The sequence below is a fragment of the Carettochelys insculpta genome, chromosome 27, assembly GCF_033958435.1.
Source record: "Carettochelys insculpta isolate YL-2023 chromosome 27, ASM3395843v1, whole genome shotgun sequence".
Classification (NCBI taxonomy): Eukaryota; Metazoa; Chordata; order Testudines; family Carettochelyidae; genus Carettochelys; species Carettochelys insculpta.
Genome location: NC_134163.1, coordinates 11802218 through 11815481, shown reverse-complemented (window position 1 = coordinate 11815481; position 13264 = coordinate 11802218). Strand labels below are relative to the sequence as shown.

At 54.4% G+C, this 13264-nt stretch overlaps 2 protein-coding genes across 4 annotated transcripts in view; one reads left to right on the top strand and one right to left on the bottom strand.

The window, feature by feature from the left end:
- Window positions 1-36: 36 nt before the first annotated feature.
- Window positions 37-12364, bottom strand: FGF22 (fibroblast growth factor 22). Its single transcript, XM_074977940.1, has 3 exons — window positions 12107-12364; window positions 7498-7683; window positions 37-7066 (listed from the first exon to the last, which is right to left on the bottom strand). The coding sequence occupies exons 1-3, from the start codon at window positions 12362-12364 to the stop codon at window positions 6680-6682; spliced, it is 831 nt and encodes a 276-aa protein (XP_074834041.1). The 3' UTR covers window positions 37-6679.
- POLRMT (RNA polymerase mitochondrial) overlaps window positions 12354-13264 on the top strand; it is a 33215-nt gene continuing 32304 nt past the window's right edge. For 2 of the 3 annotated variants that reach the window (XR_012642664.1, XM_074978508.1), the window contains exon 1: window positions 12354-12436. Coding sequence is in view for 2 of the 3 variants with exons in the window: in XM_074978508.1 (XP_074834609.1) it covers window positions 12388-12436 (49 nt within the window). In the remaining variant the exon portion in view is untranslated. The remainder of the gene's footprint in view (window positions 12437-13264) is intronic. The other variant, XM_074978509.1, reaches the window with a different exon arrangement.

The window sequence follows — 13264 nt, the reverse complement described above, 5'->3', positions numbered from 1 at the left end:
ATGGGAGGGGTAATTTTCAGGGTCTCACCTTTACACAACCTCCAACTCCTGCACATCATTCTGATCTTCGACCGCATCTATCTTGAGATGCTCACCGGTTCCCTGGGCACCACAGATGAGCTAAACGTTCACTAAAAGCCAGCTGGTTCTCGCCCTGCTTTGTGGGAACTAGAGAGCTTGAGGTTCCTGACATAAATACGGGATCTGTACCACAAAAACCCAGGGTGGTATTTAAACAGGCGGAGGTGATGGCTGTGGTGCCACCCAACCCTCCAAATCGTGTGGGGACCTCATCTGTCCCCTGCTTTCTCGGATGGCAACACAACAGCTTCCCATTAAGGAGCTGGCTTTCCAGAGTTCTGCTCCCATCTAGGTAAGTGGTCAGATGTTCTCAAGGGGGATGCTTGAACCCTTAGGAAAATCTGACTTAGTGCTTGGTGCTAAAAACTTGGGAAAGGACATTCATTCTCTCCCGTTCTTCACATGCTGTCTTGCACAGAGCGTTGGTCCATCCTAGTTCAGCTGTGCTGTAGAGGCTCTTGGGAATCTAAGGAAACCCTTATTTCCAGTACAAACATGGGGGTGGGTCTTAAGTTTCATCTAAGGGAGGGGGTATGCTTCTCTAGCACCTTTTCTTAGCCCGTTTCGAAGGAACATATGAGACTGTATTAAGGATTATCCTACTAAAGTGCTTTGAGTAAAAAGCCCCAACCATGAACTCAGTGCGTGGCCATCAAAAGCCTGCTTGGGATTCACAGCACTGTCCAGTCCTGTGGAGCTACCCCGTGCTGGAATGTTTTTCACCAAGTGGACCAGCGTCCTTTGGCTTTCCTTTGATTGTTCAAAAGGCTGCTGACTTCTAGAGGTTCCATCAAGGTCAACGGCTTGTTTGGAACATCCTGAGCTGGAGGCTGAGGCAGGAAGTTTGTCACCAGGGCTACCTTGCTTGAGGGACAGGTCTCATAGCTCATTGATCTTGCTGCTGAGGACGTGTGTATTTAGGGCCCGGTTGCACAAGAAGGAAGCCTAGCCTAGTCATTAAAACACAGGCTTGGGAGATGGAGAGGTAGGTTTTGTGCCCAGCTCTGCCATCAGCTGAGACCCTGGACACTTTTGCTGTGTCATCTCACCTGGAAAACGGGGGACGTAACCTACTCCAGCAAGGTGTAGGATGGATTAATTCAGTCTTGTTTGGAAAATGCTTTGAGGTCTTTGGCTGGAAGGTGCTGTAGAAACAGTCTCTCAGACTGCCAGAAGGCTTCCAAGAGTTCCCTCTCCCGCTTCTAAACCTTAGTCCCTTGCGGCTGTTTCGGGGATGCAAGGCCTGATTGTCTTTTGCAAAAGACACTGTGTGGTTTAGGCTTGAGCTTCTCCCCCGAAGCGCAGCCCAGTTCTAAGTCTGGTTAAATAACAAAGCAAACGACTGGTGGTGTCTGCTCTGGTCAGTGTCCATGTCTGACATTTCAAAATGACTATGCACTCCCAGAGCCCTTAATGGGGAGCTGCTCTGCTTGTGCTAAGTCTGGTTCCAGCCAGCCTGCACGCTTTGCAGCAAGATTGCTACATTAACCTGCCAGTTTCCTTCTGAAACTTTGAGAGGAAGTTTTCTAGTCTGTTCTCCTTTAAGGACTGAGCTATCTTCAGACACATGAAGGATGGTTCAGAAGCTTAGGGTAGGTCTGCACTAGTGGGACGATCAACCTCGATCTTCTGGAGTTCGATTTCATGTGCCTGGTAGAGCTGTGAGAAATTGAACTGTCTGTAGTCAGCAGTTGACACCTGTACTCGTCGATATCCTGCGGAGTAAGGGAGGTCGATTGGACTGTTCCTCCCATGGACCTCCCTTCGTATAGAAGGCCAGGTAAGTTGATTGCAGCTAAGTTGATTCTAGCTATGCAATTGCTGTAGCTAGAATTGCATATCTGCAATCGACTTGTCTCCCTAGTGCAGACCAAGCCTTAGATTACTAGCTGTGCATCATTTTCTATACTACACAGCTTTCAGCACCTTGGTCGTGCCACCCCAGCTGCAGCACTATCGGTCTGGCAGTGCGAATGCTGTTTTGCCAACACCCCCTACCACCAGGGTTTATGATGTCGATGGGAGAGCACCTCTGCCGCCAGTGAGCTGTTCCTGCTGCCTCTTGCTTTGCCAGTCCTTGTCTTTTGGGTGCGTGTGGAGTGGGCTTTTTAGAGCACTGGTGAAAAGTTTTCTCGTTCAATTGGCAGTGCAGATTAGATCAGATTCTGGATGCCTGCGACTGATTCCCTGCTGTGCTGCGAGAGGGGCACATCAGGAGGGCTTAGATCAGCGTTCCCTCTAACTTTTTCCATCTCTGGGTGGAATAAATTTTATGCACCAAGGCAGGTACAGATGTGCACCTCTGTAGAAATACAATGCCAGCTGGGGCTGCTCTGCTGATCAGCTGTGTGGAACCTGGATCTCGTGGGTGACTCCAAACTCAGCTTCCGGGTGACACGGGCTTAGATTCTTAAAGGTTTAGAGTCAAGGCCTTGATCTGTGGCCTTCTGTTCTGTAAGCTGGGGAGAACAGCACCGTCTTACCTCTGAGTGTTGCAAGGCTATGTATAGGAACTTTGATTCCTATTAATGCTCAGTCACAGGGCTAGAGAAGGACCAGAGATCCCTCCAACCAGCATGCCTGCGTGCCTTCAACAGGGCAAGGCACTGCCTTGAACCGCTATGGTTGGGAGCTGGAGTCCCAGTTCTGCAGATGAAATCGTGACTCCCAGGCTGCATTTGGGATTGCAGGGGGTACTCTTTCCTGCACTCTTAGGAGGATGCAGTTGTGTTTTGGCAGCAGTTGTCTTGATCTGATGGGGTGGCCTGCACCCACTAGCCTGGTGGAGTTATTGGGGAACAGGGCCGCTCCCTTGGAATGCGATTTTGATCCTTGCTCAAGAGCAAAGGGGTTTCCCCCTTCCTGCTCCAGGATGTGCTGCTTCAGACGCAGGCGCGGTGAGTAGGATCAAGCAGCTATTCACACTTGATGCCACCGCAGAGCCTTTGATGTCCAGTGCCACGGTGTGCGAAGCTGGCAGCCGCAGAATGAAACTAGGCCAGTTCACGGAGTGGCACGAAGGGACTCGTAGCTGTGCTGCTTCAGGTCAGGCAGGAGCCCATCTAAGATACATCCCAACAGGACTTCCTTGGTCAGGCTAGAGCAGCAGTGTGGTTTAGGGGCTCGGCTTCCGAACTGGGAGGCGGGAGATGTGGGCTCTCTGCCACTGACCCACTCTCTGGCCTTGGGTAAGTTGCTGCCTTGTTCTACGCCTCAGTTTCCAGTCCTGCTGTTTGCCCCTCTGTTTAGATTGCAAGCTCTCTGGGGAAGGCATGGTACTGTCTGTGCTGCCCCTAGCACAGTGGGGGCTGGGAGATGTAGGCGTTGCTGGATCACAGATGATCATCTCTTCCAGGCCTGCTGCATCACAATTCCTTGCAGAGCTTCCCCGTGAGCTGGAGCTGCAGCCTGCCTCCAAATATTTCTACAGAGCGCTTGGAGAATAAGCACAGGCATGTGTTCTTCATGCTGAAGATGCTGAGACTCCAACTGGTCGAGTGGCCTTCTGGACAGGAGCACGCTGCAGTCCTTGAGGGAGCAGACGCTGCTGCACAGAACTGCTGGGTAATAGTAAGAGCGAAGCTCTTAAAGCTCACTCATTACTGGTGGGCCCCACGTGCTGTTCAGCGTTATAAGGAAAGCACCCACACAAATCAGTACTGAACGGCTGCTTCCCAGCAGTCAGAACCCTGTAAGCTGAGCACTTGGGTGACTGCCCAGCTGATGGGCAGAGCGCCCACGGCCTCTGCGTGTCGTGGTGGTACTCATCTGCACATGCCTCAGTGCGCATAAAATGTATTCCCCCCCCATGGATGGGAAGAACTGAAGGGACTGCTCATCAGAACCTCTCTCCAGATCTCCAGTTGCTCCTGGGTTCAGATCTACCTTGTTGGCTTCCCCTTTCCAGCTGCCACATCCTGGGCCTAACCAGAAAGGCCAAGCGGGAGGGCACAGTCTACCGCTGCCCTGGCGTGGAGGTGTTGGGTAAGAAGCTGCTCTCTGGGTAGAGAATCCAGTTCCGGTCCCAGCCCCTGCTGTGGCCGTCTGGGGAAGGGGATTTCTACCCAAACCCGGATGGTAGCAGCAGGACGACTCCGTGTCCAGCGATGCATAGAAGCAATGGTGCCTTGTTTTCACTGTGGCAGGCCTCATTTCCTGGGATTGCAGGCTGGGCCGTAACCTGGCACCAAGGAGCGCTTTGGTTCCCTCTTATCTGTTGCGGAACTGCGGAGGAGGATGAAGTCCAAGCGTGTGGTGGGAGCGTTATCGGTGCCCTGCAGTGAGCTTCCCATGGAATACGCTACGTGAGCTGCTGTAATGGGGGCCCTGCCTTGTCTGGGTCTCCTGGGATTTGTTTGCAGTGAGTGGACCCCGTACTATTTTATCCCTGTGCTTTCTTCTGCTGGCTGGGAGCCCATCTGCAGTTACTGCAGATCCCTGACCACACTTCCCCCATGGGCATCTTCTGCTGTTGGACAAGAGCTGGGTTAGAAAAGTGGCTTTTGCTTTCCCTGGGGTCCCTGCCTACAGCGGGGAGGAGGCATGAGAAGGGGGGACCCCATGCTAGTGGGATCACAGGAGGTCGCATCTATTTCTTACCCTGCTGCTTTTCCTTTCCATCCTACTCTAACTTCTGGGACCAGCTCATCCTGGGACCAGATCTGGTCACTCTCCATGCTGACCTATTCAGGTCCTGACTGGAGATGCCCAAGCATGGGCCCGAGTCCTGAGGGTCTAGGCCCCTGAGCCTAGGTCAAAATGCCACAGTGTCTTGATCCCTTTACTGGGCTACCATAAGGACCCAGGCCACATCAACGTTACCCAGGTCATCCCGCTCTGGATTGATCTTCTAGGCTTTGAGTTCACATGCATGGCATAGGTCCATTTTGTGTGTCTATCAGGGATTGACAGTCGCACTCTGTACACCTCGATATCGCAAGGAATAAGGGAGCTCGATAGGAGAAACTCTCCCATTGACCTTCCTCTGTGAGGACAGCCGGGGAGACCATTGCCGATAAGTCAATTCTAGCTATGCAATTGCTGTAGCTAGGACTGCATATCTGTAATGGACTTACCTGCCTAGTGTAGACCAGACCCCCATATCCTAGGGCAAAGCAAGCTCCTGCCTTTCTTTTGAGCTGTGTGCCGTCCGTCTGACCCCTGGCAGGCTCCGTGTTTGGCCTGGGGCATCCTTCATGGAACCATTGGGCTGCAGCAGAAGGCAGGCTGCGCTGCTGCCAGAAAACCCTTTCAGCTCCATGGTGGTGGACAAAGGGGAAGGTGAGATAAGGCCTCAGGAGAGCAGGAACCATTGGTCCTTTTCAACCCATTCTGCTCCATTGCACCCCCTCCAAGCTGTGCCCTTTGGGATAAATTCCATCGCAGGGGTGTCTGCTGTAGCTGGATCAGACTTTGCATGTGAAGCATATTGACACCTGTCAATGCCACAGGACTTCACAAAGGTATTGAAAACAATTGTGGCTGTCCCAGCCCTTTGAGGAGTGGGCCCATTGTTGTCTTTGCCATCAGGTGGACTCAGACGTGGGTCCTCTGGAGCTTAGTGCAGGATCCTCAACAGCAGAGATCAGCAACTTTGCCGAGGCAGGGAGCTGAGATGCAACCTTTTGACCTCTATGGATGGTCCAAGTGCCAGTGACACCTTTTAAAGTCACTGATAGTCCTATTTACAACAGTTCATTCATAAATAAATAAATGAAGAGGCTGAGCTTCCCCATTTAGATGGTGATTGCTGGTCTTCTTTTAGTCCACAGGCGGCCTGGCTTTGAGCAAGCTCCCGGTTGCATGGGGGAGGTGGGACGGGGCTGACTCCTGCCTCGCCTGCCGATGAAAATCAGCTCAGGTGCTGCTCTAGACACCCATGCTGGGGGTTCCTGATCCCTGCTCTACAGTTTGGGCTAAAAGCCAGCTGGCTCTTAACTAGGGCTGTAAAAGAGAGACAATTCTTTCTGTGTAAGCGGTCTAGGGGCCCGTCCGCGGGCCGGGCCAGCCCATCCCACCCAGTGGGTGACACGGCCACATTGAGAGCTGGCCGCAGCCCACACTCTCTCCGAAAGGCACAGCAGCGGCAAGTCCTTTCAGCTTTGGGTGAGCTGAGCGCATGTTGTGGCAGCAGGCAGAGAACCCCCCTGCCCCCAGAGCGAACTGGCAGAGATTTTGCCGTGGAAGTGCAGACCAGTGCTTTAATTTGCCACACTTGCTTAAGCAAGCCACCTTGGACTCTGGTCATTCCCGTGGGCGTAGCTCTCCTTCGCTCCAGCTGAGGTCCTTTTTGCGAGCTTATTGGAGCATAATTGTCCGTAGATGCTTGGGACCCTTGCAGTGGGGGCGGCTGCAGGGGAAGTGGGGAGTTGCCAGTGTTCAGGGTGCCATGCGGGAGGGTCCCACTTCCAGGTCCGTGGGGTGTCAGTTTGTATTAGGAAGAGCCCGTCTCCCAGCTTGATGCAGGGGCTGGAAATCCATCACAGCTCCCTGTGGTGGGGGATAACATCCCCACGTTCATTAAAAAAATAATAAATAGCACCCAAAAAAAGGCCCTTTAAAACCATCCCAGCCCCACCCTGCTTCAGTCTAGGGCAGCTCAGGAGATGAACACAGGCAGGAAGTGAGCAGAGAGGTCCTGGCACCGTGTCCTGCCCCACTGCCTGGGCTTGCCCTTGCCCTTGCCGGCCAGGAACATCAGGCAGCCCGCAGGGCGCCCACACAGGGCGGCGTGGGTGTTGTAGCCGTTCTCCTCAGTGCGCTCTCTGAACTCACAGCTGGGGTTGTACTGCCTGATGGGGAGAGAGATGGTTGTACTGCCTCTGGGGAGAGAGAAAGGGACCAGGACTGGGAGCTTGGTGCATTCGGGGAGTGGGGCAAGAAGAGCAAAGAGTCTGGGGTTATAGCCAGCGTTTCCTGGAAGATGAGCACTTGGGCAGCCCCCCCTGCTGATTAGCAGAGCAGCCACAGCCAGCAGTATGTGTCCCTAGGGTGGCGCGCATGCCTTGGGGCACATAACAAAATTTATTCCACCCATGAATGGAAAAGGAGGGAACACTGGTTGTACGCCCAGCTTCCGGAGGGCAATGAAGTTCAGAGGTCGCCTCAGGCTGACCGTGTGCCAGGAGGGGAATCTAACAGCCAGCAGCCAGACTCCTGGCTCCTATTCCCAGTGCACCTCTCCCCTGCAGCGTGTGCATCCCTGTAGTGGGGCCCAGCCCATGCTGCCAGCCCCCAGGAGTGAGTGCTGCCCTGCAGCAGGCTGCCTGTCTAAGCAGCTACCCAACCCCTGGCTTGGCAGCGTCAGGCATCCTGTCCTGACTGCAGTGCAGGGCTGACTGGGGACCTGCTAGCTTCTGTCCCAAACTCTCCTGCTGACCGGTCTGATCCCTGGCTCAGAAGGAAGCCTCAAGGCACACTCCGTCCAGGGCATTGCACAGGGAGGGCCCAGGAGGAGGAAGAAACACCCTGGCTACCTACTGACCCGTATACTTTCCCCTTCTTGTTCGTAGCCAGGTAGAAGCCTGTGTGCGCGGATTTGATGGCAACACTGCCCACTCGCACCAACCGGATCTCCAAGATGCCTGGGTGGAGGAGACAGAAAATTCAGGGCACTGATTTGGAGAATGTGCAGGAAGAGAGACTGGCTGTGCTGCCTAGTGCTGCAGGCCAACATGGGAAAAGAGATGGGCTGCCACAGTGCAGGGTCCAGGAGCTTCATTTCAGTAGCAAGCAGATGCTGTTGCATTGCCAGCCACTGAAACGCAGCCACCTCTGGGGAGGGACAGTGGCAGCTATTCAGCAGCTTATCAGAGTTATACTATTCACTACCTAAGAAGACTTTCACCCAGCTTGAACTGTTCGTGGGTAGCAGGCTGCTGTCTAGGGTAGGCATGGCTAGGTTTGCCAAGAACACCCATGCCTGGATCATTCTTTGTCAGTAAGGCTGCCGGTAGCAAAACATTTTGCTAGGGGTCCCTTTGCTGTGGGTCCTCTCCCACCCTACCGAGCCATACAATGCTTTGATTTACCAGTAACAGTTAATTGAATACCTCCCCTCCTTAATCCACATTTGGGAGCATTGCCTTCCTTCAGCATCCAGATAGTTTTAGCTCTCTAGTCACAGCAGCCCCTATCTGCAGAGCAGGCTATAGACTCAGTTCAAATAAACACACATCTGCCTTGGTAGGTCCGAGTCTTGCTTTGGGCTAGAGCTTCAGCAAAGTTTCCAGAGGCAGGAGTTGGTGGCTTCTATCACACAGCTGTTACACATTAGAATAGCTAGTAAAGAAGGGAAGCCAGTCCCCCTCACCTCCCCGCCCCAGGCTCACAGCTCCCTCCTTCACAAATAAGTCGTCATGGACCACATTAACGAGTAACGAATGTATTAGGGACCCAGCAAATTGTCCCAGCATTGCTCAGGTATTAAAGTGAAATAAGTTTTGTTTCTGTTTGGAAAATAAAAGGATTTGGCTTATGCAAATGTTGGGGGGCTAACTGTGTGGAAGTGGTAGGGGTGGGGTTCTAGAGAGCAGTGGTGTCCAAGAGAAATGGAATGGATCACCACATCCCCCTTCCCCAGCCAGGTGCCACCTTGCCCCACCCTGAGATTACTCACTGGAGCTGCAGAGGAGCTGTCCTGTGGCTGGCATCACCGCCACACGGGGCCACGGGAGTCCACAGCTTGGAACTGCCTCCTCTGCTGCCACCCTGTGCTTGTCCCATCACAGGTTGGGCCACGTGTGGAGCAGTGGGAGGGGCGCCCCATGTGTGTGGCTCTCCTGAGTTGCATTCGCCAGATCCCTTCGCCACATGTGAACAGGCAGCCTATTGGACAACGCGGGGATGGAGGGCTGTTTACCTCTCCTGGCAGGGTGGAGATCCCAGTGTCCGCATGTCCACTGTTTTCCAGCTATGGCTGCCCCATGCGGTCACTCTGTCATATCACTGTTCCCTGCACTTGCTGCCCCCAGTGGTGAGTCTGAAGTATGTCATCCTTCCTGTCGGTGCCCCTCCCTGTCCATGTTTTGGGAAATCCTGGGATTTCAGGCATTTCCCATTTTCCAGACACAATCTAACACTGACCTTGGTTTAAGTGAGGGAGAGAGGAAACTGCAACTCAAATTTTGTGGTCGTAGTTCTTACGGTTTAAGAGGAGATCTTGAACAAACATAACAGAGACAGATAAACACTCTAAAATATAGGGTAGATGAGCCTTCATAGGGAAGACCCACTTTGTTGTTCATCAGAACACACTGTGCAATGTAAATATGTCTCTGACATACCTAACATGTACCTGTCCCCTCTAACCACTGATCCTGACTCCTCTGCAGCTGGCAGAGGCACTAGAGAGGGAGAGTTGTTCAGCCCTAGCCTGGGAGCTCAGAGACCTAAGCTCTGTTCTTTACTGCCTCCTTTGGGCAAGTCATGTGCCTCAGTTTCTCATCTGTCCAATGGGGATGAGGGTGCAGTCCTACTTCCTAGCGTGCTGTGAGGATAAATACATTAAAGACAGTGGGGTTTTCAGAGATTATACAGGAGTCTAGGAAACTCCAACTTGACCACAATAATGTCTGCCATGATTCCCCAGTTCAGCATAATTTGTGACTAAACTAAATTCCAACCTGTTTCAAAGTCTGGAGCTCGGCTCCCAGGCTCAGGCCAGAGATGAAGAAACAGGAGGATGAATGATCAGAGGCAGGAATAATTCGTGCCATCATCTGTCTTCAACAAGGTACCAGGGGAGTTGCCCAGGGCAAGTGAGCAGAAAAAGTTCTTTTGTACCATCATTTATCTTCCCCACAGCACAATGGGACTCGCTGGGACTAGGGGTACCTGTTCTCAGAACACTTCATTTTTGGATAAGCAGAAACTTTCAGAAGCAGCCATAGAATTGAGAATTACATACAATAGTTTGGCAACATGCTAATTGATAAGTTGCTTCCTAAGTCTATGCAGAGTAAATACTTCACGTAATCAGAAGTTGATCGAAAGATGCTATTAGAGTGACCAAGTTGAGTAGAAATATAGGTTACAAAGAAATAACCCGTTGGAAGGGATTGAATCAGGTAACCCACTGCCTTATTCACTATAACCAGAAGCTGCAACCTGCTCTTACCCGTAATTACATTGTGGACACCTGCGTGCATGGGAAAGGAAAGAGGCCACAACCTTCCTTCTGACAAGTGTAAGTTTGTTTATGGTTGAACTGTATAAAAATCAGTGTTAAGTTCACTTGTCACTTATTCTCTGGTTGAAATAGATTTACATAACTCTGCATCACTTGCCTGTACTGTTTTGGGTATTAATAAAAGCTAAAAGAGTTTATCCCTGGTGTCTAGTAGCTCTACTTGAATCTAAAAGCAGGGGTTCTATTAGTACTCTGGACAGGTAGCTCTGGAGAGGGGAAGTTGGAAACAGACCAGGCAGCTTGGGAGAATCCAGATCAGCCTCTCCTCTGTGGTGCTGGCCTAGTCTGAGACTCTGCACCTTCCGGCACCAGGCCCAACATCTGAACCCTGTTTCCGCTGGATGCTCCCAGGGCTTATGGCTACATTTGCTGCTGGGACACAGCGCTTTGCTAGGCCGTGCTGAGTCTGCTCTTCCCCAGCACTTGAGGAGTTTCCAGGAGGCAGCTATAGTCCTGTCTTGACAAACAGTTTCCTCCGGAATTAGCTGCAGGGAGGGGAGTGCATCCTAATGGTTAGAGCAGCGAGACTGAGCCTGCTAACTCCTAGGTTCTGTCACTAGATCTGGAAGAGGAGTGTGGTCCAATGGGTAAAGCAGTGGGGCTGGGCGTCAGAATTCCCAGAATCTATTCCCAGCTCTGCCACGGACTCACTAAGCCTCCTTGGGTAGGTCATTGCCCAGTGCCTCAGTTTTCCCGGCTGCAGCATGTGGGCAGCAGCCCTGATCTCTGTCACTAGGAGTTTGGATAATGTAGCATTTGGCTCTGAGAGCTGAGTCAGATTTGTCAGTCCTCATTTTTCAGACAGGGAAACTGAGGCCCAGATGAGGGAATCAGCTCAGTCAGTGACAGCAAGTTAGCAGCAGAACCTGAACCAGAACCCAGAGCACTGGAGTTTCAGCCCCGTGCGTTGTGAACCACCCTTCCTCCTCTCGGGTTTGCACAGCACTTTGAGAACCTCAGGGCCAAAGCCCATTCCAATGAACGAGAGCCTGCGGCCGTAGGGCAAAGCGGGAGGGTGTGCGTGCCCTCTGCTGGAAGAGGTGTGAACTTCCACCTCTTGATTTAAATACCCCCTTGACATGTGGCCTAGGGGGAAGCAAGGGTGTGGGAGAAGAGGAGCTGCCAAGGAGAAGGCCCTTGCACCAACAATATGGCTGTGGTGGAGGGGTCTGGTGCTACATGAGCGAAGAAAGTGGGGAAGGTCAGAGATGAGGTCTGGGAGGTGGAGGATGTTACAGAAAAGGAACCCCTTCCTGCCCCTTGTAGCTAATGGGAATACTCCCCCTCTTGATGCTGTAACCTAATCTACCTGCCTAGCAGGGTTCCCCCTAATTTTTCCAACCATGGGCAGAATAAATTTTGTTACATGCGCCAAGGCATGTGCAGCTGTGCACCACCAGTAGAAATACACGCTGCCGGCTGTGGGCGCCCTGCTAATCACTTGGGCGGTATTTGCACCTCCCCAGCCCGCAGCTTACGTGGAACGCTGCTGCGTAGGATGCCTGCGGGCCTGCACTGGAGGATGAGAGTGAAACCAATCAAAGGTGAAGGAGCCAAGACCTTGGGGGAGGGCGACAGGCCAGGGTAGCCACCTGGGAGCAGTACCAGCCATGCCAGGATCCTCAAGCGTTGCACAAGCAGCACGGCTGGAGAAGCCCTCGCCCTGCAGCGGGTGGATATTAGGAGGCACACGGCCATGCTCTGGGGCTGCTGCTGCTGCAGCATGGGGGTTAGGGCAGCCGATGGGGCAGCAGCATGAGCCCGGCTGGGTGGAGACGTAGGCCTGCCTGGCCAATTGCACTAGCCCAGGGGCAGAGGGGAGCCAGCAGCACCTACGGTGGGAAAAGGGTCCCGGGCAGAGCCCTGCGCTCCCAGCGCCGTCCGCCAGAGGGAGCCAAAGGGCGCCCGGCCCCCGCACTGCATGCTGGGAGGAATAGTCTCCAACGCGGCGACAGCCCAGCATCGACGAGCCGGCGGCGCGGAGCCTGTCGGGTGATGTAGTCCCGCGGCGCCGGGACTGGGAACTACAGCCCCCGGCAGGCGGCGCGGCCGGCGCAGGCGCGGTGCTGTTCTGTGCCGTGCGGAGGGAGGCATGGCGACCTAGCGTGGCTGGCGGGATGTGGCGGGTGCTGGGGCTGCGGGCGGCGCTGCTGACCCAGGGCACGGGTAAGGGCGGGGGGGCTGAACCCCTGGGCACCCCTCCCCCCACAGGCCCAGAACGGGGGGGGGCTGAGCCTTGCACACCCCTCCCCGCCACAGACTCTGCACCCCTCCCCCCCACGGGCCCAGAGCGAGGGGGGCTGAGCCTTGGACACCCCTCCCCCCACAGACTCTGCACCCCTCCCCCCACAGACTCTGCACCCCTCCTCCCTGGGCCCAGGGCGGGGGGAGCTGAGCCTTGGACACCCCTCCCCCCACAGACTCTGCACCCCTCCCCCCACAGGCCCAGAGCGAGGGGGGCTGAGCCTTGGACACCCCTCCCCCCACAGACTCTGCACCCCTCCCCCCACAGGCCCAGAGCGAGGGGGGCTGAGCCTTGGACACCCCTCCCCCCACTGGCCTGGAGCCGGGGGGGGCGTTGCTGAGCTCCTGCACCCCCTCCCTCAGCAGCCTGTGCTGCGAGGGGGGCGGGGGCAGGTGGTTCCCAGTTCCTGGCTGCAGCATAGTTTTGGCCACGGTACCTCCAGGACTTTCCCTGTGGGGGTGGGGGGCTGTGCCCTCCCCTTCCCCCCCCCCCTCCGATCGCTGTGCTGAGGGAGTGGGGATCAGGGCAGGAGCTGCTCCTCAGGGGTCGGGCCGTTTTCAGTCATTCTTGTGGGGCACCCATAAAAGGGGAGGGGGCTCCCTTTCTCTGAAGCACCCTTGGGGGAGAAGCAGCTCCTGAGGCTGGGTAGTTGCTGCCATCCCTGTGCTGCCAGGGGCAACTCCAGGTGCGGGCGTCTGAGCAGTGCAGCCAGCCACGTTTGGTGGGCTAAGCCCTGGTGGGAGGAGACC

Coding starts and splice junctions, on each gene's coding strand:
- FGF22 (XM_074977940.1), bottom strand. CDS start 12,364: ATGCCTCCCTCCGCACGGCACAGAACAGCACCGCGCCTGCGCCGGCCG. Junction 7,684..12,106: donor CCCGGGACCCTTTTCCCACC/GTAGGTGCTGCT, acceptor GTGCCCTGAATT/TTCTGTCTCCTCCACCCAGG. Junction 7,067..7,497: donor TGCAATGCCCTGGACGGAGT/GTGCCTTGAGGC, acceptor GCGCCACCCTAG/GGACACATACTGCTGGCTGT.